Raw genomic sequence first — 23,814 nt, forward strand, 5'->3', positions numbered from 1 at the left:
CACATCCGAGTTTGAGAAGAATTAAAGGAGTTTGGCAAAGTATTATTTTTAGAGTCTGCACATCAGGTTTAAAACTTTAAAGTGTAATTGTACAGGATTTGCTTCCAAATTACAACTCAAAAACGAGTGGGTAGTAGTTATCATATTCTCTGTGTAATAAATGTCACAAACCTGCTATCTTGACAGGCATGTGTGCCCTTTTAGGAGCCAGTGTCTATTAAGCGTTTGAGATTATTCCTCAGGATGTGCTTGGTAAGAGAGGTGCAATGGACAGAATAGTGGATGGAAGTCTAACTTCTACCAATTGTAGTATAAACAATATTGTATACAATCAACATTTTATTCACTATCAAGGCTAGAGAAATAATTATGTGTTTCAACTTGTCACACCCCAGAAGAACAAGCCAGCCAAACATTTAAATCCTAAGAAAATGAGCCGTGTGCTGAGCTGAGAGATGCTCAGGGTGTGTCCCTTCAGGAAGTTACCGTCACCAAACTTCCTTGATGTGAAATAACTGCACAATATAAATTACCTTTAATCAGCATTTATTTTTTTTATATGGTTTTTAGTTATGTAAACGGCATAATATGCATAACATGGGTATTAATGCATTTAATAAAACATTTCTACAAAATTTGAAAGTCATCAACACCTCTCTTGTGCATGATCCGGTGCATACACTGAGGCGACAATGAGCCTTGTGCTACTGTTTCTTTTAACAGGTTCAAGAATAAAGAAAAGCGAGGCAAAGCTGGGCATTATCAGACGCGTGCAAGGATACACATAAAACCGAGGAAATCCTGCTTTGCATATGTCAGGAAAATGTTCTCTAAGAGAACAGGGTTTTACTTTTGTTTGCGTCGGGTGAAAGGCGGGCTTGGAGGAGGGTGTTTCCTCCCTGTCCCCTCCTCCTCACCCAGAAAAAAAAAAAGACCTGCCCCTTTTCCATTCCCATGGATCGAATTACGGGAGACTCCATCTCCGAGACATCTGCTCCGCTATTAACAACAGAGCGCGTCTCCGCGTCCCCCCTGCGATTGATCCCGTCTCCCGTTGTGTCGTGGCCCCTGGTCCTGCCCTCTACCCCCCGAAACTGTGCACTCTGTGTTATTTGCGCTCATTATGAGGAGCCACAGTGCATGTGCCCTCCACGTTTTCCGGCGGCTTTAGTCCCCACCAGACAGCTCCAACCCTCACGGAGCCGCCGAGCGGAGAGACGCGAGTAGCGACGGAACTAGTTGGAGGAGCAGCCGGTGGCCCCGAGCCGCACATTTGTTTTTGTTCGTGCGCTCCGCAGGCTGCTGGCTGTGTGGCTTCGCATCCTCGGATGATCGAAACAAGCATCGACATATTTAATGAGTGAACAAAGCTGAGCCTTGGCATCCCCGGACTGTTTCTAGTTTCTTCGCGAGCTTTCTTTTTATTTGTTTTGGACACCATGGAGTCTGTGGAGAAGGAGTGTGGAGCGCTGGGTGGATTATTCCAGGCCATCGTGAACGACATGAAGGTAACACGCAGATATTCAGCTAGTCTGGGGTTTTGATCTGACCTTTGTGGGTGCACGGTGGCTAAGCAGACGCATATATTTTTTTTACTGCCTTTGTCTGTTTCACCGGGTCCTCCCCCACATCCCACACGGAACACCGCTGCAGGACAGGCCGAGGGATGAAGCATGTTTCTCTTTGTGTTATTTGCATAATGTTCAGCAGGTCCGTCAGGAAAGTGGTTGCCACAACAGTCAAGCCGGTGTACCAACCTGTTTACCAAACACAAACTGCTCGGATGAAAGCATAATTCTGTCGTATGTCAAAGAAATGCCTAATGGAGTTGCTCCAGTGGTCCTGACACAAATCCAAAGAGTTCTTATATTCTTCTGGGTCATATAAGTAAGGTATAAGATGAGCACACAATGTTCAGTCATCACAACACATCACAGGATTGTGTGACATTTGACCCCAGACAATTGCTCCCGCTTTATGCTAATCTGAGAAGGAAGCTCTGGAAGGAAATAACAGTTTCATCACCTCATCCTCTTGAGCAGAAACAGCCTTGAGAGGTTATTGATTGTGCTTCCTGATGTTTGGCCTTGTGCCAGTAAATCACTACCTTCACAAGATGTTGCTTAGTGGCTAAGGCAAACCTTTGACCTCAAATGTTGAACTGACTCATCTCACAGATAACTTGTAATAAACAAGTTCTCATCTTTTTAGTGATATTAGCAGGACTTACTGAGATGCAATGTGTGTGCTGGGGGAGGGGGATGAAATCAAGGAAGTTGTACCAGGGTGGTCTGTTGTTATTCATGACAACAGATGGAAAGTGTGAACATATCCATCAGGCCTGCAGGCAGCTCCCTGCCTTCTTATTGTCTACGACCCACATGGTGCTTGCAAACCGCTCAGCACTGCAAACGAACGAAGCATCAAGTTGTGCGTTCTGCCTCAGTGGTGCGTTTCTTATTGATCCAGAGCTCAAGGGACCTTTATAACATTGGGCCAGGCTATTTTCAGAGACGATCATTCATCAGGCTCAGATGAAATCACCCTTCAGCTATGGGCTGCTCTGATTTAGTTTCCTACATTTCTCTTTTGTGTGGTGTGGTGCTTATGCTAGGATCAGAGAGATGCTAGCTCTCAGATAGAGGCAGTCTGTGTATTGATAAGCAGCACAGATGAATGAGGCTAAAGCCCTTAGTCAGCACAGTATTGCTGTCCGGTGTCTGAGAAAAAGGTCTGACCTCATTGCACTGCTGTGAGCTGGGCAATGGAGGCATGCTCTACCAATCGCTGTCTGCTTTTTGAAAGTGAACAATGACGAGGCGTTGAGTAATCTTATTTACATGAATCTCGTTCACTTGGAGAACTCAGACAACCTGTGCCTCATGTGTAATGAACTTTATAGACTTAGAGGGACAGCAGTTAATGTCTTACTTTTACTGAGCAACTCTCTTGGCTTCTTTGTCAAACATAAATTCAGATTAGTTTGTCCTGGAGCCTGAAGCTAATGGCAGTTCAAGGGGAGCCAAGACCAACGTAGACTTGTATTGTCACAAAAAAAAAACTCCAGACTAAAACATCATAATGGTTTATAAGAAAATTATCTCATAAGCCTTTAAACTGGTGGATGCATTGGACAGTTGTTTATAAAGATGCCAATGATTATTTACATGGTAGGTGGAAGGTAGATCTTTGTATGGCATGGATTTCCATGTGTTGAAAGATGTTAAACATTTATGGTTAGTCTAACTGCCTCATAGTAATGTAAAAACAATATCAAATTCAATAGAAAAGGGTTCACTTAAACTGCTGTGTTATTTTTGTATTTTATTCCTCTTTACTTTTCTGTCATGTAGTTAGTTTTACAGTAAATAATTTTAAAGAAAACCTTTGTTCTTTTCACATAGAAAGATCAACTCCAACCTGCTATTTAAGTAATGATGGATTCTGGGTAAATTACCAGGGGTCTAACAATACATGCAGTTAATGAAAAGAGATGACACATATTAATGAGTTCTCAAGTAAGACACTAGACTATACATTTTTTTTGTTTGTTTTTGCAAATCGAGGTTATTGATGGTGCTTTGAGGAATCTGTAATCAGTGTAAAAAACTATTTTAGATCTGACCAGACTTTTCAAGTGTGGCACTAATGCCCAAAGACATAAACTACATTTAACAGCTATCCCTTTAAGTCTCAGCATACAAAAGACAAAGGTTATCTGAATCCAGGTGATCTGCATGAGCATCATGCAAATAAAGACACTTGCTGCTCGATCATTGTTCACACTGAAGAGTGTTGGGCTGCTAAAAGTTCAGCTAAAACTGGTTGAATAGGCATTAACAGTGTTTTACTCAGTTCAACGAAACAAATTCCACACAGGTATTGAAAAATGTTTTCCTTAAAAATGTTAAATAGCTTTTAGTCGACTACATTTACATTAGATTTAGTAAAATGTTGTAAGATTTAATCAACTAAAACCAAAGCAAATCTAAAATGACAACAGGTGCGCTGTCAAAATCGATATCAACTTAAAAATCCTTAACCATCCCTCTAATATTTTGGATACGACCGGCCCCTGTTAGTTATATAACAGTCTGACGAAGCTAAAAGGGAAAGAAATAGAAGAGGAGTGGGAGGTGATAGAACAGTCGGTGAAAGGTTGAAGTGATGACAGCGGTGACTCATCTGAATTAGATCAGCAATTCGATCAGATCCGAGTGGCGCATTTTGATTACAAGCCTCTGCATGTTCCGGAGTGAAAGCTTTTGATTTTGTCCTTGAGGACCAAGGATAACGCTTTTACCCTTCACCCTTCAGTGAATGATGAGGGAGGTGCAGCCTCTTTCTCTTCATCTAATGTATATCTTTCCATCCACTTCCCTGAAGTCATTGAGGTGTGAATGAACATAAGAAAAAAAAAAAACCCATCAATGCCCTCCGGATGCTGTGCATGTCTTTGCCCAAGTCGTTAACCCTGGTTTCCCAGTTGTTTGGGCAGCGCGTACCTCCTGCCCCAGGGAGCCACAAACCTTACAAACTAATTAGGCACCTGTTGAAGCTAAGCATGAACAGAAAGCCTAGAAGACGTTCAGCGAAGTTTTATTTTTTATGTTTTTCGAAGAGGATATCTCCTAAATCACTGTCATAGGGAAATCCAAGGAAAGCTGGGAGTTAACCTCTGTCATTGCCAGAACAGAGGTTACACCAGAAACGATGAGGAGCGAGACACTTCCCAGATTGCCTCTTGGCTATATATAGTCAGAACGTGTAACCCCGTTTTTTTGGCTCATCTCCATTGAAGAGGCACTCAGAGGTTATGCCTTTCCTCTCTTTACTCCAGGGCTCAAGCTATTGCTTTAATGGGATCTAGCCCTGAATGTGTTTTATGTTTGGCTTCTGCACTTCTAGCTCAAGGCAGAGTGTGATTATCCAGAGGTAAATCTAATCCAGATTTTTCAAAGACAAGTCCATCCTGCCAGGACATAGAAAGTGATATAAAGAGTTTCAATGTGAACTTATCATGTAAGAGGAGAGACATATTGCTGACGCTTTTAAAGACAAATCAGAACGTTCAGGTTGTATTTTCAGCTTGTTTCGAGCTCTGTGGGAAGGAGCCATGCTCTGACGTTTCACAGCTCTTCACAGATTTAAATCTACCGTATTGTCCTTTTAAATGAACGTTTTGTCACGTTGCTCCAGACTTTCTCCCTATGATGGAACATTATGTCTTCATAAAATCCCAACACGTACTTACTGTGTGTATTTAACAGAGTGTGCTTTTGCACCGTAATGTCCTTGCTCAGGTACTGGCAAACTTTTCCATTTTGTTTTCTCACCAGAGCTCCTACCCCGTGTGGGAAGATTTCAGTGCCAAGGCTACAAAGCTGCACTCTCAACTCAGGTGAGACGTTGGTCTGGCGAACAGTAACCGTCAGTGGTGAAAACTCTTATGCAATGTTTGCAGACTCTCTGTGCAATCAGAGTACAGTGAACATGTGTCGTTGTGTTTACAGGACCACTATTCTGGCAGCTGTGGCCTTTTTAGATGCCTTTCAGAAGGTGGCAGACATGGCTACCAACTCTAGAGGTAAGGACTCAGTTTATAACTATGTGTAATTGCACCAGAGAGAGTTTTGGGTGTGGATCTGAAAATAAAAAGAAATAATGACAATATTGATGAGCATTGCAAAAACAAATTTGCTTGTAAGTATATTGCAATTTCCTCCATCTACTATTTGTTGTTATTATGATATCTTTAGCACTGTCTGTGAAATTTCACATATCAGTGACTGAATTCTGTATTTTACGTGTTTGACAGAATTTGTAAACCTGTTTGACTGACCAAACACTAATATGTAGATGCAAAGTCAATGCATAGTGGTCTACCTTATAGTTCATCCAAGCAGTCCTTTACAATTATTATTATTATTGCACATATTGATATTGTGATAACAATATAATAAATAATTTGATATATGTGCAGCTCTACGTTCACTCTGATTAAATAATTGGTTGAGATCATAAGGTGTTTACACATCAGTTTTTGTGTTTTCTTACCAATTGAAGAAATATTTCATGTCACCATGAGCTCGTTTTAGTAATAAATAAAAAATTGGGATTTCTGAAAAGTAAACAAGCTAATTAGATATAGCCTGTAGTATCTGACTCATTATCTGATTAGGTGGATCAGCTGATCATGAGTCTTCCCGTAATTTTTTTAAAGTACAAGACCACAAAAGGACAGGAACTTACCATTTCACCATCTTTAGTACAGCTCAATGAACTGGTATGAACTTTTAGAGTTTGAGATGTTTTAAACTGCTAAATTCACTAAATTACGCAGGCTCTTGTTCCACTACGCCGACAGATTTGCCTTCTCAACAAACTCAAAGTAATATGATATTCTCCTACTACATGCAAGGAAACTGTTTTTGATCATGTCTGTACTTTAACTATCTTACCTAATTAAAAAAAATAAGTTCAAGTCCTTTGTTCACTCACCAGTAATGTTGTGGTGGACATGGAGTATTCATTTTCTTAACAGTGACAAACTCTCAGTAGCATTTGCAGGACAACTTTAATTCACTGCTGCCACATGGTTAAGGTTAAAGAAGCTGCTCTCATGTTCTAATTATGCCTCACTTAAAAAATGCAGGGCCTTTCTCACGGTTCTAAAGAAAAACTCATGTCTTGAGCAGCTAGCTGAAGTACAAGGCTGACCATAGCTTGTTAACTCTCTGTGTAAATGCCATGTATTGATTATTCACCTACTAGTACACTTTAATGTGGTTCCTGTTAATTATAGCCTGACCACAGCCTTGTTCAAATCTTGTTCAGACAGTCTGGGCTTTCTCCCACTGACTTGGATTCCATCTTGCAGAATTTCTTTAGAGCCAATCAGCAAACAGAAGAAGTTAAAGATGATGTTGATTTTCTGCGCTGTTTTAGATTTGCAGGCCTGCCTGTAGTTTTAGCAATGGCAGCAGAGGAAATGAAAGAAGCTGTTCAGTCCATGTTGGCTACTCTTCCAAATATTGAATTAATATTGACAGTCGCCTTGCTCGGTTAGCTTCATAGCTATGAACTGATGCGTTACCAGTTTATAGCTCGTGCAAACCTTGGTGATTGGGCTACATTTGCTTCGTCCAGACCCTCTGGATTGTCTGGACGAAGCAAATGTCATAGGACTAGTTTTTACCATGCTAGTTAATTCTGTGTTCTTGCCATTTTGCTTTGGCAGTGATGTTTTTAAATTAGTTGAACAAAAATGTAGTTGCAGAGCTTGCTTGCTAACACTAGATGATTTCATGTAAAAATGAGACCAACCTCATGTGCATAGGTTAAAAATTAAAACCGTTACGGAGCTTTCAAATTTTTAATTTGGCATTAATTTATGGCCCTCTATTTATTGACTATTTTAAAAAGTCACTATTTTTAAAAATATGTTTTACCTGATGCATTCAAAAAATATCTTAGATTTTTTTTCTGCTTCTACATTTATAAATTAACTGGCATATAATAGACCTTTTATCTAGAAAAATATTCATATTTGTTAAAGTACGAATGTTATGTTTTCACCATTGAAACCAGCAGTAGAGAATATTGTGGTTTAAAAAGAAAATGTACTACATTTTCTTTTGTTTTGAATTTTTAACTTGAACTTACTAATTAAATTACGAGATTAGGATAAAAACAGTTTCTATATTTAATGAAATGTGGACCTAGTGGACAAGGCTTATTAAGCCTTAATATGTGCTGGAAAACATTAACTAACAGACTATTCGGTTGATTTAAAAATTCTACACATCTTCAGATAAATCTGTTTTTTCACAACGAAATGTGGCTATTAGGAATGGGGGGAAAAAAAACCACATCATAAAAAGATAATAAACCTGGGCGCATTTCCTTTATTTTATTAACAGGAATTCCTTTTCAGCCCAGAATAGCATATAAAAATCTCTCTCTGAGGTAATTGTGCAGTCAGTAACATAATCACCAATTAAGTTTGTGGAGCAAAAGAAACAGCTTCAAATTCCTGATAGGAACAGAACTACTAACACCTATCAGTGCAGTTGATATAAAACAACTGAGGCTACACCACCAACAGGGATGTGAGGTGGAGGATAGTCATGGACTCATCCAGCAGTTATTAAAAAAGCCTCCATCTTTACCCTGAGCCAATACCTAGGATTGGATCAACACTGAGACAATTTCTTCACTTCTTAAAGCAAAGCGAAGGCTTAAAGCTGACAAGCAATTACATTTCTTTGAGCTGTACAGTTTCTATATCTAATGTTAACCATATATCTATGTGAACTATAGTTCAATATTAAAAAGTATAATTAGTTGTTTTTTTTCACATTTATCCATATGGTAGCCTTTTAGTGCTAGATGCTCAAAAGCCTCTAATCACTGTCTTATTATGCTAAGAAGAAATAAGTGGAAGCAGCTAAAGGGGGGAGAAGCAGCTCAAAGAAATGAAAAAAATGGAGCTTATTGTTTTTCAGTCTTAATGTCGTCTGCTTTGTCACCCTGCTCATAACGGCAGAGGCTGGCTAGAAGGACGCTGATTAACACAGATTTCTTTGGACCTGATCGTCGAGAGCAGTATGTAGGTCAAAAAAAAAATCCCACTAACCCGCATGAGCGTGCAAAGGCTTCTGACGTTCTCTCAAGCACAATCACGTGGGGGTGGATGCAAACATGTATGCACGCACACACACATGTATGTTCAGAGTATGACAGCTGGTAGCCGGCCACCTGACCCCACAGGTCACATACCAGTGCGCTTTTAAATGCTTTGTGGCAGCACCGGCCTGTCTTTACCAGGCACTACCATAAAGGGATCTCAGCAACACTCTTTCCATTTCCACAGTCACAACCATTGATCCCATATGCTTTCTAATAGCTCTTGCCTTTATTAACTTGGTTATCTTACTAAATAATTACTGAAGAGTGTAAGGGTTCTACAGGATGGAGCAAGGTAGACTTGGCTTAACCAGTCCGTAGTGTGCTCCAGTAAAATGGAGGTTCGGGCCATTGTAGGCCAAGACTTCAAAGGAGAAATGAAGGCAAGACAGCCGAATGATAGATGGCCCAAAGAGAGTTGAGAGAGATGAACAAACTGAGTTTCGCAGCTGGAGATGCATAACATCCCTGTAAGTGTGTCAATCATACACCCACTCACTCCTCTGCGAGGAACATTAACTGAAGGATTAATGTCATCCTTCTTAGGCCATGGACTATATGAGCGACGAGAGACTTTCAGAGCAATTAAAGAGAAACTAATGAAACATGGCTTACGCTCAAACAGAGCAAACAGTTTTTCTAAAAGGAAGACGCTGATTTTTTTGTTATAACAGTGAGTTTTAGATTTGTTTGGGGGAGCGCGACACTAGAAAATAACATGACAATGCAATATTGTTGAATATTATATCAGTTACAATTCATTCACAGTTCACTCACATCACTACTCTCTCTTTTCAATCATCACAGTGGTGTTATCTCTCAATGTAAGATCTTGGTGGCTGAAATCTATATCAGATATGAGTATAAAGAACTATGAATGTCATACATATTATTTACATATAGAGTTTAAATGTTATGGTACCTTGGAATATTTTAGCATACTACATATTGCTTCCTTTGCTATTAGGATTCTGCACACATTGATAGTAAGAAGAGGACTGTAATTCAGTATATTTTGTAGCTGTATATTTGTTCTTTAATCAATGAGACATTCCATATGAATCTGCCTTTTATGAGTTTCAGAATCAGCATTTGTGGCTTTTCATAAGATCCAAGTCATTAAAGAAAAGGCATTTATCAATATCAAGTCTTAGTCATATTGGCGTATTTATGCATGTTTTAACTTTGGCTTAAATCTTCATGAAAGTCCAATGCGGGTAGTTGTGTGGAAGCATGCAACACATTGTCATGATATTTTTAAAGACTAAATAGTAACAAAAAAAAGTTAATCGTAAATGAACTTTGAAATGCTCAGCTATTTTCCTGCAATTGCATGCTGTTCTAAGATGTTGCAACTTTTCAACTAGGCCATTTTATTTGCATCTGAATTTGCCAAGTGGACATGTGAGTAAACCAGAAGCAGCATGATCTATGGTTTATGTTTGTTGCATGAATTGTGTTGACTTGTGGAAAAAGTTGCGTTTTTTGTGCTACATTGAAAATAATTCCTTTGACTGACTTTTTTACCTAAAAAATAAGCTGAATTTAGTCGACTTAAACATCTAAAACCTCATATGGTGATGGAATCCAAACTTTGGACATAAGAAATAGCGTGCACAGTGTGAAGACAACAGCCCCAGGTGAAACATGGCAGTGGAAGCATCATGTTTTTAGGACAGGAAAAACAAAAAATGCTAGAATTGTCATTTTAACCTGCTGAAAAAGTAAAACTCAAAATCATCTGCACTGTGTTGCAATCCATTTGCAACGATTTGCAAATATTTTATTGTTTTTACATGGAAGAAGTTGTTCTGGCCAGATTAAAAAAAAAACATTTCATGCTAACTACAAAAAAAAAAACATGTGTGGAAGAAAAATAAATGTCAATGTTTCTTATGTTGCAACAACAAAAGAAAAACATAAGCAATTTAGGCAGTGCTACTTATTTGCAAATAAGTTTTTGCTAATTATTTAGAATTTGGAGACACCAGAAATTTATGACTTGCTAAATGTATCATGTGGTTTTATAATTTATTTCAACAATTCAAATTTTATTGTGAACACTATTAAATCTTTTACAATGCTACAGGAGTTTTACATGGGTGCCAGTACATGCATTTTTAATGTTAATTATTATTTTATTATTATTTGTTATTAATGTACAGAATGTGCAATTTAAAGATTAATATTTTAAACAGTTTTCCTTAAAAAAAACCCCAGTAGATTAAGTGATCACAAAGTGCTTACTGAAAATTATTCCCCCAATTTTAAAAATGGTTGATCATTCAGTACACACTGTGCATTTATATGCTCTCTGAACCAGACTGCCATTTTAGTTGCATTGGTCCTGTGGGAGCTGTTTTATTCTATGCATGATCCAAGTTCTGTAATTAATTTGGCAGCAGGAATGTCGATATCCGCGAAAACTAGCCTGTGCTGCTCAAGAGTAAATCTTAAGTATCAGCCTGCTTGTTCCATGACCGCAGTTTGACGGCTTTGACCTTTTGACTGCTGTTACATTGTTATAAAATTTTCTTTTAAAAAAAAAGCAAAAACAAAGCGAAACAAAAAAACACCCTTGCCACAATGTTCTCGTCTTCACAGTTTAGCCACAACAGCTGTTCAACAACTTAAAGTTGCTTGCACACCGTTTTCTGTTTTCTGTCTGTGTGGCTCTTTTTCTTTGGCCTCTGCATGTGTGTGCGTGCTTCTTTTTTTGTACGTGGGTCTGTCTGCCTGCGGTGATCATATTTGTCCCTGGTGTCTCCCATAAAGCCATATAGGGCTGAACGCACCAGGGGGGAGTCTTGCCCTCGGCTATGAACTGCTAGCCGCCATCGCTGTCACCCTGATCCCCTTCTTGTGTTGGGGGACGAGTTGCAGCTGCCGACACAGCTGGAGGTTTCATCGCATTCTTCTGCCGCCTGCTTTAATCCACCTTTAACATACTCACCCCTTCACCCCTTTAACTCTCGCATTCTCAAAATTGCGCACATTTCCCTGCTCATCCATGCCAAGGCAGGCAACACTTCCCCTCATTCAGTACTTCCCGATTGATCCAGGGAGAGAGGTCAGGGAATAAAAATGGATTTTATGATTTCCTGTCCTAACTTTTGTACTGTCTTTCACTGTGAGGGCAGATTTGTTTTAATATAAAACCTGTGAAAATTATATTAGGTTTCAGATCCTCCAGATGGTGACTCTTTCTACATATAGAAACTCCTGTTGTCTGTACTTCTGTTTGGATTTCCTCTCACTTGTGTTGTGAGTTTTAAGAGTTTATAACTACGGTCATGGCCCTGGCGTCAGCGTCTGTGTTTTATGGAGCAGCTGTATGAGTTGGCTGCTTGTGCATTTTGGCTCTGGGTTTGACAGTTTCTCCAAGCCATGTTGATGGATCTTTGTCTGAAGGCACGTCTGAATCTGCAAGACTAGAAGCCCTCATCTGTTTTCAATAAGGGTTCATAATTGCTAAAACTATATTAACAGGGTGTATTTGGAGAATTTAAAGCTTATGGAGAGACATGTTTCATGTTTTCAACACCTTTCTTGTTTTTTTGGAAGTTTGAGGCCCAGTTTGCGTCTTAAAGGGCAAATAACATAATTAAGAGGTGCAAAACCAGTGGCTTCATTTGAGACACACGTTGAAAGTATGAAACATTGACTCTTCACTCTGTTTTTCAAAGCAATAAGTAATTAAAAAAAAAAAAAAACTTTTTGACATGTTGACAAAATTTGTCAAAACATCAAAAATTCCACCCGGAAATGTAATCATATCTAAGCAAGAAAAGGATTTATATATTTATTTTTTTTATATAACTTTCTATGAATTAAGAAGCTTAGATACAGAGTGATTACTACCTCTTTAAATAATGAAGGAAAGTCCAGATGACGATGTCATGAATTTGGAAACTTTTGATAGGTCAATTGACACATTTGAATTAATTGGATGCTCACCTGTGTTTAGGTCACACCTGGAACTCACTCCATTTCTGTTTGAAGTTAGTGGTCAAATCAGCCAATTAATTATTTATTTATTTCAAACAAACAAAAAGAAAGTAAAACAAATCCTCATACGCATTGACATACAATTTTACATAATTTGTGCAAAATGGAGCAGGTAGAAGATGCAAGATCTTAGGATTTCATGCCCATCTCATGCTTATAAACATTTAAATCTCCCTACACCAGATAAACCCTTAAATTATTCCCACATTGAATGACGCTTAAACCTCACATTCTCATCCTTTTTTTAATATCAATAATAGAATTTTTGGTCTTTGAGACACCCATCCTATTCAACATATTTCCCAATAAGCTCCTTTTTGAACAGTTTTTAAGCTGGTTTATATTTGTACTTTATCTGATCTCATCATTTAATCCATTCATAAAACTACCCCACCGACTGATGTACAAAAAACCCTTTTTAGAAGAAAACTGTGGAGTTGCACAAGTCTGGTTGATCCTTGGAAGAAACTTCCAGATGGTTGCAGGTGCTACATTCATCTATTGAAACAATTGTAGACGTAATGGGAATATCCAATCAACTTACCACTGAAGAATGAGACAGGTTCTGAGTCTGAGATGTGTTTGGGTTCAAAATGTGCAGATTGACCCCAGAAAAAAAGCCAAATAACTTGAAGATGCTGAATGAAGTGGTAAGACAGTGTCATTATCCACAGTGAAACATGTCCTGTATCCACATGTGCTGAAAGTCATTTCTGTAACTTTTCAGTTACCGAAAGGAAAGAGCATTTACTTCAAGGGAAACATAAAAGAGTTACAGTTTGCACAATCAGAGGGAAAAAGTTTTTTTTTTTTTTTTTTAGAGACATATCCTGTGGTCTGATGAAACTAAAGTGGAACTGTTAGACCATATGGATCTCTGTTACATGTAGAGGAAAAAGTGGGCGCTTGTGCCATCCCAACTGCTAAGCATGGGGGTGGCAGCATCATTCTGCAGGGTTGTTTTGCTGCAGGAGGAACTGGTACACTTGAGTCATTCGGGAGGAACGGGCCAGAACTCCAACAAAATGCTAAGAGAAATTTGTGGAAGGAAACCAAAACAGTTTGAAAAAAATTGTGCATGTGTCTTCCTGAGAGGAAAAAGTTAGAAAATGATTTACTCCAGTTAATGTTGTGTATTATTATGTATTGCTTTTGCTGTAACTGTTATGCTGTTGCCTGGTCTTCTGTTTCACTTTTCAGCTTTTCAGCATTTTCCATTTTCATTTGTGGTTGAATAAAATAAACTGAACTAAACCTGGGAGACTAAGGTTAATGGCCTGTGACTGCATACCATACAAACTTCATATTTTTTAAGAGAGGTGATACTGTTAGTTGACCTGGATGAGGGTTGTGGTTGGTTGCCTGTGGGATTTCCACAGCTCTGGGTATCCAGGGTAGGCAGAGGCGTCAAGCTAATCCTCTTAGCCCCACTCAGTAATACACAGACAGAGACTGCCTTCACTTGATTTCCACATCAGCCAGCTCCAGCTTTAAAAATTCACACTCTTGGATCATTGACCAGACTGCTATGTTCTGCAAGTTTGTCCTTCCTAATAAAACGCTCTGTTCTGAACATCTGCACAGAAAAGCCCACAGAGTACACAAACATGGACATACAACATGTATCTTCAAAAGAACTTTGCTTTTACTTCCATTCATTTTTTGTTTGTTTAGCCTAACCTCTGAACTCAGGTCACGCAATAATCCTGAACCTAACCCCTAACCTAACAACAGCAGGTCTCTTATGGGGCCTTGGCTTTGGGCCCCATAATGATGCAGTGGATCCTCACAACATAGTATTTGTTGGAAAAATGGCCCTTACAAGGTGAGAAATGATAACACACACACACATACACACCCCAACAGAAACACACATCCACATAAACACAGACAGGATGTTCCTGGGCCATTGCAAACCTTCACCTGCTTCCTCTGTGTCCTCTCTCTCTCGTACAGTGGAGGTATGTTTGTAGATCAGTGTGTCAGCGAAGCAGTAATCTGCTTGGCTGCTGCACTTCTCTGGGTTGGCAGATGGAGCGGATATCCCTACCCGCCATCTGGACACCCTGGCATGGAAGAGATGTGGTCGTGGCCTCGCGCTGAGCAAGATCAGGGGATTATTGCTTCCCCCTCTATCCAAGCTATTTGTACAGGCTTGTCAAATAATGAGCACACCCTTGTGATCAGCAGCAGAACAATCATCAAACCAGCTTTTTCTTGTCCAAGCTTGATACAAGCTTATTCTGTAATCTCAGCACCAGAACCAGGGGTTAAAGTCTGGAGCTATTGGTTGAAATTGTCTGATAAGATTATAGATCTTGAGAGTTTTGGATTATTTTCCTTATGTGAGATAGAGAAGTTGAAATGTTATGGCTTACAGGGCCGCTCTAGTCATATACTGCTTCTTCAGGTGTTTAACAGGTAATCTTCATCCATTTTCCTTCATACCAACTCATACCAGCTTTCCTTTTTTTCTGTTTGCCAAAGGTATACCCACAGCATGATGCAGCCGCCACTCTGCTTTACTACAGGGAGGATGCAAATTTTTGTTCTTCTCTTATTAAAAGACCTTCTTCCACTTGAAGATCATTTTTGCAGAGTGGACAATAATGCTACAATAATACTGTGTGTTTCCAGTCTAAAGACAGTGCAGTGTGGCAAATGTCTAGAGATCGAAAACAAACAAATGACTATATCCTCTGCACAGGGTGCGCCTGCTGCACCAACTGAACCACCCAGTGCTCAGATAGAAAACTTGTAGCCAATCTGAAAAGTAATAAAAGAAGACTGAACTTGGCTGCATTGTTTGATATCTTGGTAACTAAGATAAGTATTTGGAAATTAGGCAAGTGACTCAAAATATATCGGTATAAACAAATCAAATTTACTTTTTTGTAAAGTGTCTTGAGAAGACCTTTGTTGTGAATTCGCATTATAGAAATAAACAGAACTGTGTAGAATCTCTCACCTTAGCTGTCCATCTCTTCAGCTACTCTAGAGTTGCATTGGATTTCATGGCTGCTTCTCTTGTTAATGCTGCCTTTGGCTCCTTGTTAGTTGTTTGTGAATGGCCACAAACATTCACAAACATGTTTGTGAATGTGTTGGTAGGTTTGTAGTTATACTCTATCCATTTTTGATTAATGAATGCATGAGTCCTTTAAAAGTGTGGGATGCTACGTTATAAACTAATCCTGCTGTGGTATGTTCCCTTGGTCTTTGTGATTGGTGAGCTGTTTGCTCACCAATGTTCTCTATAGGTGTATTTATACTGAACTTAAATAACACACATATGGATGATGTACCAGCTTTGTTAGTTGCATTGAATTTTATTGGAATAAGAGGACTGAATACCAATTTAAGGAACACTAACATTTTTATTTGTAAATATTTTCCTTCAGCCTCACAATTATGCATTACTTTGTCGGTTTATTATGTAACATCCCAAATGAAATGTATTGAAGTTTGTGTTGTAACTCAACCAGATAAGGAACAGTTCAAGGGATATGTTTACTTTTTCAAAGAGCTGTGTGTGTTTGTCTGACCCAAACTTTCCATAAGTATTCATTATGAGTCCATATGTGGTCATCTCGCAATCAAAAATGTTGTGTCTCATTACAGCGTCTACATGTTTTTGGAAAAGACTGAGTAGTAATTTGAAGGACAGATCACAAGGAATAATAACTGGAGAGAAAACATGTCCTTTGGTTCAACATAACTTCCAATCCGAGGCAGAAACTGAGAAGGCAAACATGAAACCTGAGGGGAGCATTGTGTTCAGCTATACCCCGAGCATGAAGCAGCAAAGAGATTCTACAGTATATGTCTTTCTCTCTTATTTGGGGGTTTGCAGGATTTTTTTTTTCAAAACTGCAAAGGATAAAAGATGTCTACATTCCATGTCACATGTCATAATTTGCTTCACACCCATATTTTCACTTGAGACATACACGAGGATCAGCATTGAGGGTGAAATGATTGCAAGTTTCATCTCAGAGTAACTCCATGCTGAAGAGGGAGGTGGACTTAATTACATTACTTTACTGTATGTTTAGCCAAACAGTTTCAATGCCACTGACAGACCGCAGGCAGATTGTTTTTAGCTGAGAACAGTATGATTACAAGGGTTATAAAGCAGTGCAGCTTGAGTCATCACGTTGAACTGACTCACAAGTTTATCTTTGTAAGGGGGTTTCTCTCTCTCCCTCAAAGATTTAACTGATCCATTACCGTTAGATTTAAACATCCCCCACAAGGCAAGAGATGTCGTCAACACACTGCGGATTGCTTCCATTAACTGAGCATTCTCTCGTTCTCTTGTTCTTTTTCCTGTTTCCTTTTTTTTTCGTGTCCAATAAAATGCACATCTGGACAAGGGTTAACAAGTATTTTTAGCAGCATTTACGTTGCAGAACAGGAAGCTCCTCCAGCAGGGAAAAAAACATCTCTGTTCTTCTCCTGCGCCTATTGAATCACGTCCTAATGCACACCAGACATCAGCTCTCACCAGGGGCTGTCTGTGGGTGTTTCTGGCTGAGAGGTGAAGCTTGCCGTGCTTCTTGTCTGGCCAGGCAACAATGGGATGATTGTGTGTGTTTGACAGTGTTTGCGTGAGGGACACTAAAACAATTGATCCTGAGACCACTTCCTCTGCGTCCTCGATGTATTGTTGTTGATTAGAAGAAACATTCCACAGTTTGAGTAAGAATGCAACACAAAAAGCTTAGAATGAGTGTTTGAGTTTGGCTACAGACTCTAACAACGTCTATTTAAACACTCGATTGAAAATATTTTGAGCCTGAAATGTTGGGACGGGTTTTCTTTTTATTGTAATGGAAGCTAAGATTTCGTGAATCAGTAGATACATCCTTAACAGACCCGCTTAATAGCAGAAACGTTTTTGTTATACCACTGAACCAAAGTAATCTTTCATTACTCTCCATTTGAAGTCTAAAGTTGAAATTATAAAAAATAGTTGGTCATAACCTGCATCCTAGCTGAATTTCTAAATGTAGGAGGACATACCAACTATGCTAGCTGTTTGAATGTCCCAGATGATGAAGCTGTTCAACAACAGCCCAAAACAGCAAGGGAAGTAGTTCAATGTACCATGGCACATAAGTCCATGTTTCAGTTGTTACCATGATCATCCTGGATACAGGCTGGTATAGGAAGATGTCTGACCAGGGGTCTCATGTAGAAATCATGCATATTATGCTTAAAACCTGTTGTGGCACAAGTTAGTATTATTTAACTCAAGAAGCCCAATGTTTGTTCGTAATTTTTATATTTTATTGTCTAAGCTTAAATTATAAAACTGAAATACAAAAATGTTTTTCAAAATTGTTTCATGTTTGAAAGTTAATCATAAGAAATGTTTGGTGTACTACAAATACATATGAAGCAAAAAAAAATAATCAACATAATTTTTCTTGTCACAACAATATACAAGTATGTATGCATAAAATACTGCTAAATGTAAGAACGTGTTGATATTCTCTTACAATGTTGAATGCTGAATGCCATTTTAAGACTATGCTAGCGTTAATAATGTATTGATCTCTTTAACATCAGTTCTTCTTTCTCCTCCTGGTCAGTAAACCTTAAACAAAGAGCCCAAAGAGGACACTTGGTAATCATCTTCCAACTGCTGGACAGTTGGTGGTTTGATCTTTCACCCTGTCACATGCTGTGCTGTCCTGGGATAAGACAGTGAATGTCCCACTGCTTTCAATGTACTTAGTGGAGACTACACTGTGCTACATATACTGTAAACATCCTCTTCTGGATGTTTTTTTTTAATAGTTTTATTCAAAACAATGAGGCCAGCAACATTTATTGAAGTCCAGTTCAAATGTAGTAGGAAATGTCAACATGATGATTCCGGATTGAAGGCTCGCCTTCTTTAAAAACTCACAAAGTTCCTCTTGAAGAACTTTTATTAAATTTTATGAGGCTCAGTTAGGTCAAGGGAAAAATAAGGTGTGATTATTCCAGCCAGTCAAACCAGTACAAATGAGGATTAAAGCAAATTCTAGGTTGAATTCTTTCATTTTTTATGTCAATACTGAGTAGTTTATCAAAAGACACATGCTGTCCATTTCTGACATCTGCAGTCTATGTCCACATGAGGCTTCCTTATTCACCACTCATTCCAGTTAAGATCAGAGGGTATTGGTCTCTGACCAGGAGGCATGGTGGAGGCTTTTTTATTTATGACCTGAACTTCCCCTACTGTGCAGACGCACTAGAAACCCAGCTGCGCTTTGAAGCAAATTATTGATGATGTGGTTTTATGAATGATTTGTAAAGATTTTAAAGTCAGAAGTTTCAGCCAGCATGTTTGGTAAGCACTGCCTGTGAACCTCACAAAATCAAAGCCGTGGCTCTTCTCTGTTATAGTGTAATTTTGCCTACTTGAAGTAAAGTCTGGATAACACAGAAAAATCTTAGATTATCTGATTTAATTTACTTGATCTGGGACTCATTGTGGGAGCCTTGGCAGCGCCCTGTGGCACCTGCAGCAGCCTCTCCCTAACTGGTCAGATGCACCTCCGACTGGGAGTATGTACCCTCTTTCATCTTCCTCTCTCCTCCGGTTTCATCCCACAGTCCTTTTCATCCATCAGTGGCCTCCAGTGTGTCCCTGCCAGTTCACTCTCCACTTTCCTTAAAAGGAGGAGGGGGGTTAAAGGCAGCAAGCTTAACTGTCTGTGCCAGCCGCTGTCAGCTCCCAAATCCAAGGTGCTAACCTTGGAAAGAATTTTCGTAGCTCAACAGAGTCTGTGTGAAAGCTGGCCGAAGTGAAAAGACTTCGTATTCCTAGAAATGTTAGCACATGGGGTTTTGCTATACCTCTTCTTGTGGAACAGTCTTTATTGACACAATCTACAGAGAAAGGGGCAGTCCAGACTAATGCAATAAAGTTGTATTAAGACTTAAAATTGAAGAAAACAGAAGTCTGTCTGCAGAAGAATCTGTCAGCTTAAGTACCAATGAAACCTGAGTTTAATACCAGGCTTTAGATGTTGGGCAAGAGAGAGAGATAGTTAAGCTCCCATGTTGAAGACATCAAGGAGTGAGGCCTGTGGCAGTTTAGCTCCTGGTAGTATAACCCCCTATAAAGCAGGGCTATTAAAATGCTCCTCCTTTCACACGGAGTCAGGAGATTTAATCAGAACCAGAGCACTGGACAGAACCTCTAACAAAAATGCTGAGGCCACGTTGTGGCGTTCGTGGAGCTTAAAAGGTTCAGGCAAAATCCCACCTGTTAGGCAGAGAACCATTCAAACATGTTCACTTTTTGTGATAAACTAACATTAAGTAGTGGATATTTGTGAAGTTGAAGAAAAAAATTAATTTTTTTACAAATAAACACCTGGAAAGCGTGGCACATTTGTGTTCTCTTTTACTCTGATGCCCCAGATAAAATCCAAGAGCTCAAATTGCCTTCAAAAGTCATCTGGTTGTGAAAAAAAAAATCTTTCTATCTGGGATAGAATCCCAGTAGGAATGCTTGATTCCTGTGTAGACCAGGATTGAGTTTTAAAGATTTGTTTTGAGGTTTGTCTATCTGTAAAGATTTTTATTTTATTTTTTAGCAACAGGTATTATTGGTTTTACAAAGTGCCCACCATACAGGGGACAAATGTAAATGGATGCCACTGATAACTATGTTTATTTTTCCTACCACTTCACAATTATTTACTTTAAAATACATCAAACTTGTGGTTGTAATGTAACAAAATGTGAAAAAGTTCAAGAAGCAATAATAATTCCCCACTTATGGAATATATCTTCAAATAAAGCTCTCCTCAGTGATCGTCTGTGTTTTGCTTCATCTGTGGTCAGGTAGATGCATTGACCAACTCCCTCTAAACCCCCGAGGGTCACATTTGGCTTATTAATGTCATTTTCTATCCTCACACACTTTTAACCAACTCCCAAGCTACTACAAAGTTTAGTTAAGTGGCCTAAAATCACCAAAGTAATACTAAAATAAAACAAGTATCTCAAGAGGAAGTATTGGCCTTCAAAAAATAAGTTCTTTTGCCCTCCATGTTATGAGATTTTAGTGAAGCTAAGCCTGCCTCCTTGATCGTATGTGTTTGCCAGTATTTCATGTAGCAACGCAGGTTGCTGTGGGAGTAAATCACTCCATCCCTGCTCATCCGGCTGAGGCCAGGGGCCAGAAAGGCTCTCGGAGACTGGCCAGGAAGCCTCTGAAGCTCTCCAGGATGTAGCTGTCAGCTGATCCTTCGTTTGGGAGGGGAAGAAGGATAGGAAGAAGGCGGGAGGGAAATTGGCAGGTGTGGATAGGACGAGCGAGTGTGGGCTCTCTCTTTCCCCAGCTGACAGTAACATTGGCAAGGTCTGCTAAAGACATATAAAAGCCCAGATTCTCTCTGTGTTTTTCTCCTGCTTTCCTTCAGCCTCCTTTGCTCCTGTAAGGGCTGATCAGCTGCTCCGTCTGCTTTTGTTGAGGCAGATTTTGGGGGAAAGCAGGGTTTGCGACACAAACTCCTTAAGAAATCACAGTGATGGGGACGTACTGTTAAGTTTCTGTTAGCTAGAGATATTTAGAATATTTTACTTTTTATGAAGTCACAGGTAGTGAAATCAGTTGAAAGTAGGCTGCAAAAGAAGGTGTAAAATATATCTATTTTAAACAGATGCACACACTTCTCGTCCAAGTATGGGAGGCGAGCACAGAGCGGCTGCTCCATACAGTCTGAAGAAACTGGTCTGACTCCGGAAGAGAAATGTATGACTTGATGTATAGTTTTTAAAAAAGAGTTTGAGAGTTTCTTATATTGACTTCTTCTGCAGTGTGGATTTCTTTACAGCCAAAGCTCAGTGCTTTGGCTCCATATGTTACTTCAATCACTTCCTGGTACAAGAAACTTTCACCTCTAACTCAGCCCTCTTGCCAAGTCACCTGGAAAAGCCCAACCCACTCTCCCCTCCTCTCCCCAAAGCACCACGCAGGCTCTTTTGAGTCTTTCTACAGGTGTCTGTTCAAATGTCTCTGTAAGACAGACTCGAAGTCTAGTCGCTGTAGTCTTCAGTGATACTGTTGGAAACTTTGCAAGGCACATAGGAGAATAGAACAGCATTTGTTTTGGAGTTTCATGTCAGTTGATTTTTGAAACCATTGTGATATCTGGAAAGGAGCAAAGCAAATCTGTGGACACCGTCTGCCAAGCAAAGCTCCTTTTCCTTTCATGTTTTATCGTGAACGTTAGTGTTGGCCTCTGTTTCTCATTCTTACCCAGTTTGAATGATGTTTTGCAAGCAGAGAGAACAGGAAAGGCAGAGCAGACATGGAAGAATAGAGGGATATCCCCTTACAGAGTTGCCTCCTTTTTCCTCCAGGATAGAAGGGTTGAGAACTTCGGAAAGGGTGGGGGGTTGGTAAAGCACATCACCTGTCTGCATTCAAACTTCTGCACTCCCAAAGTAATTCATAAAGATTCATGCGGGAGTGTGTGTCTTTATGAATCCCCTCCCCTCTGAGGCCTAAGTCATGTCCCATTGCTCTGTTTGTGTGTGTAGGTGTGTGTGGGTGTGTGTGTGTGCTCATAGACATTCAGATTAGCCCTATGTGGCCCAGATTACAACAGGATCAGTGCTACCATATATTACACCAGCCTCTGAGCTATCATTGGGACAGTGTGCCAGCGACAGCTTTAAGATCTTAAGACCCCATTTAATTACAGTTATATAGAGAGCAAAAGTACAGTAGCCATTTTACACAACCTGTTATTGAGAAATCTGCGTGCAGCATTGGAGCTTCAGATGGAAAATGGTTGTTTTGACAAGAATGAAAGGGGGAGCATGGCTGTAGTCCTCAGGTACTGCGCCTCATTTGCTTCACACAAACACATGTGACATTTATGAGCTCCACTCTCCCGCTCAGATTGCGCCCATCTTGTGGCAGTAGCTGGTAATGCGTCACTGGATGAGAAATGTAACCTTTACCAGCTCGTTGTATTGGTGCAGATTTGCTGTTAGGAGCCTTAAGCAGGATTTGATTCGGGTCCTTCCAGCGAATATCAGTCACTACAGGTCAACTAATTTGCCATTTACAACTTCCTTTCTCACATTTTGTCATGTTACAACCACAAACTTCACTTTTTGGTATTCTGTGTGTCCAACATAAAGTGGAAGGGAAATGATTCATGCTTTGTATTTTTTTTCCTAATAAAACCCAGGGAACTGTGGCATTTATTTATATTTAATTCCTCTGAGTCAATAATATTTTGCATAGACATTTTTTGCTATAATTGTTTCTCCAAATCTTCAGGGCTATGTCTATACCAGCTCTGCACAGCAAGAGATTAATTTCCCATTCTTGTTTGCTTCTATGCAAAATGTCTCATGCTCAGTCGGATTTCATTAAGAGCATCTGTGAACATCATTTCACGTCCTGCCACAGGTTCTAAATTGGATTTGGGTCTGGACTTGACTGGGCCTGTCTAACACCTGAATATGCTTTGATCTAAACCATTCCACTGCAGCTCTGTCTGTATGTCAGGATCATTTTTCTGCTCGATAGGTGAATCTCCACTTCATTCTCTGATCTTTAGCAACTCAAAACTGGTTTCCTTTGAGCATTGCCACATAATTAGCACCATCCATCTTCCCATTAAGTGTGACCAGCTTTCCCATCACTCTGTGGTATCCCCACAGCATGATGCTGCCCCCACAATATGTTAGCCTCAGGGTTTCTCCTAGGTGTGTTATAAGCCTGGCAGGCCACCAGGCTTTACTTGTGTCCCCACCAGGCTTAGCATTGCTTATTTATTTAAGGTTTTTTTTTATGTTTGCATTTTTAAGACTTTATAGTTGGTTTTCAGATATTAATCTTCAAATCTTCCCGTAACTCATAATTATCAAGTGATATTTTCAAATTTCCTGTCAGTTTTAAACATTTTTTAACTCATAAACACGGCGGGTCGCTGGATGAATGACTGCTGAGCGCCCCAACCACCGGGCTTAGAAAGTTTTCTGGGGAAAACCTTGAGCCTGTTTTCATTGTTAATTTTTTTATGTTATACATCTAACGTTAAAATATCACAGAATTTGTCCTTACTTCTGCAATTTGTGGTTGTACCA

General features: G+C 39.5%; 1 protein-coding gene across 1 annotated transcript in view; it reads left to right on the plus strand.

Annotated features, from left to right (window-relative positions):
- Window positions 1-947: 947 nt before the first annotated feature.
- The window catches only part of mtss1la (MTSS I-BAR domain containing 2a), a 44,633-nt gene continuing 21,766 nt past the window's right edge, over window positions 948-23,814 (plus strand). Inside the window, 3 exon segments of the mRNA XM_032589922.1 lie at window positions 948-1,508; window positions 5,340-5,401; window positions 5,514-5,587. Coding sequence (XP_032445813.1) covers window positions 1,440-1,508; window positions 5,340-5,401; window positions 5,514-5,587 — 205 coding nt within the window. The 5' untranslated portion in view covers window positions 948-1,439.

Source organism: Xiphophorus hellerii, chromosome 2 (genome assembly GCF_003331165.1).
Source record: "Xiphophorus hellerii strain 12219 chromosome 2, Xiphophorus_hellerii-4.1, whole genome shotgun sequence".
Classification (NCBI taxonomy): Eukaryota; Metazoa; Chordata; class Actinopteri; order Cyprinodontiformes; family Poeciliidae; genus Xiphophorus; species Xiphophorus hellerii.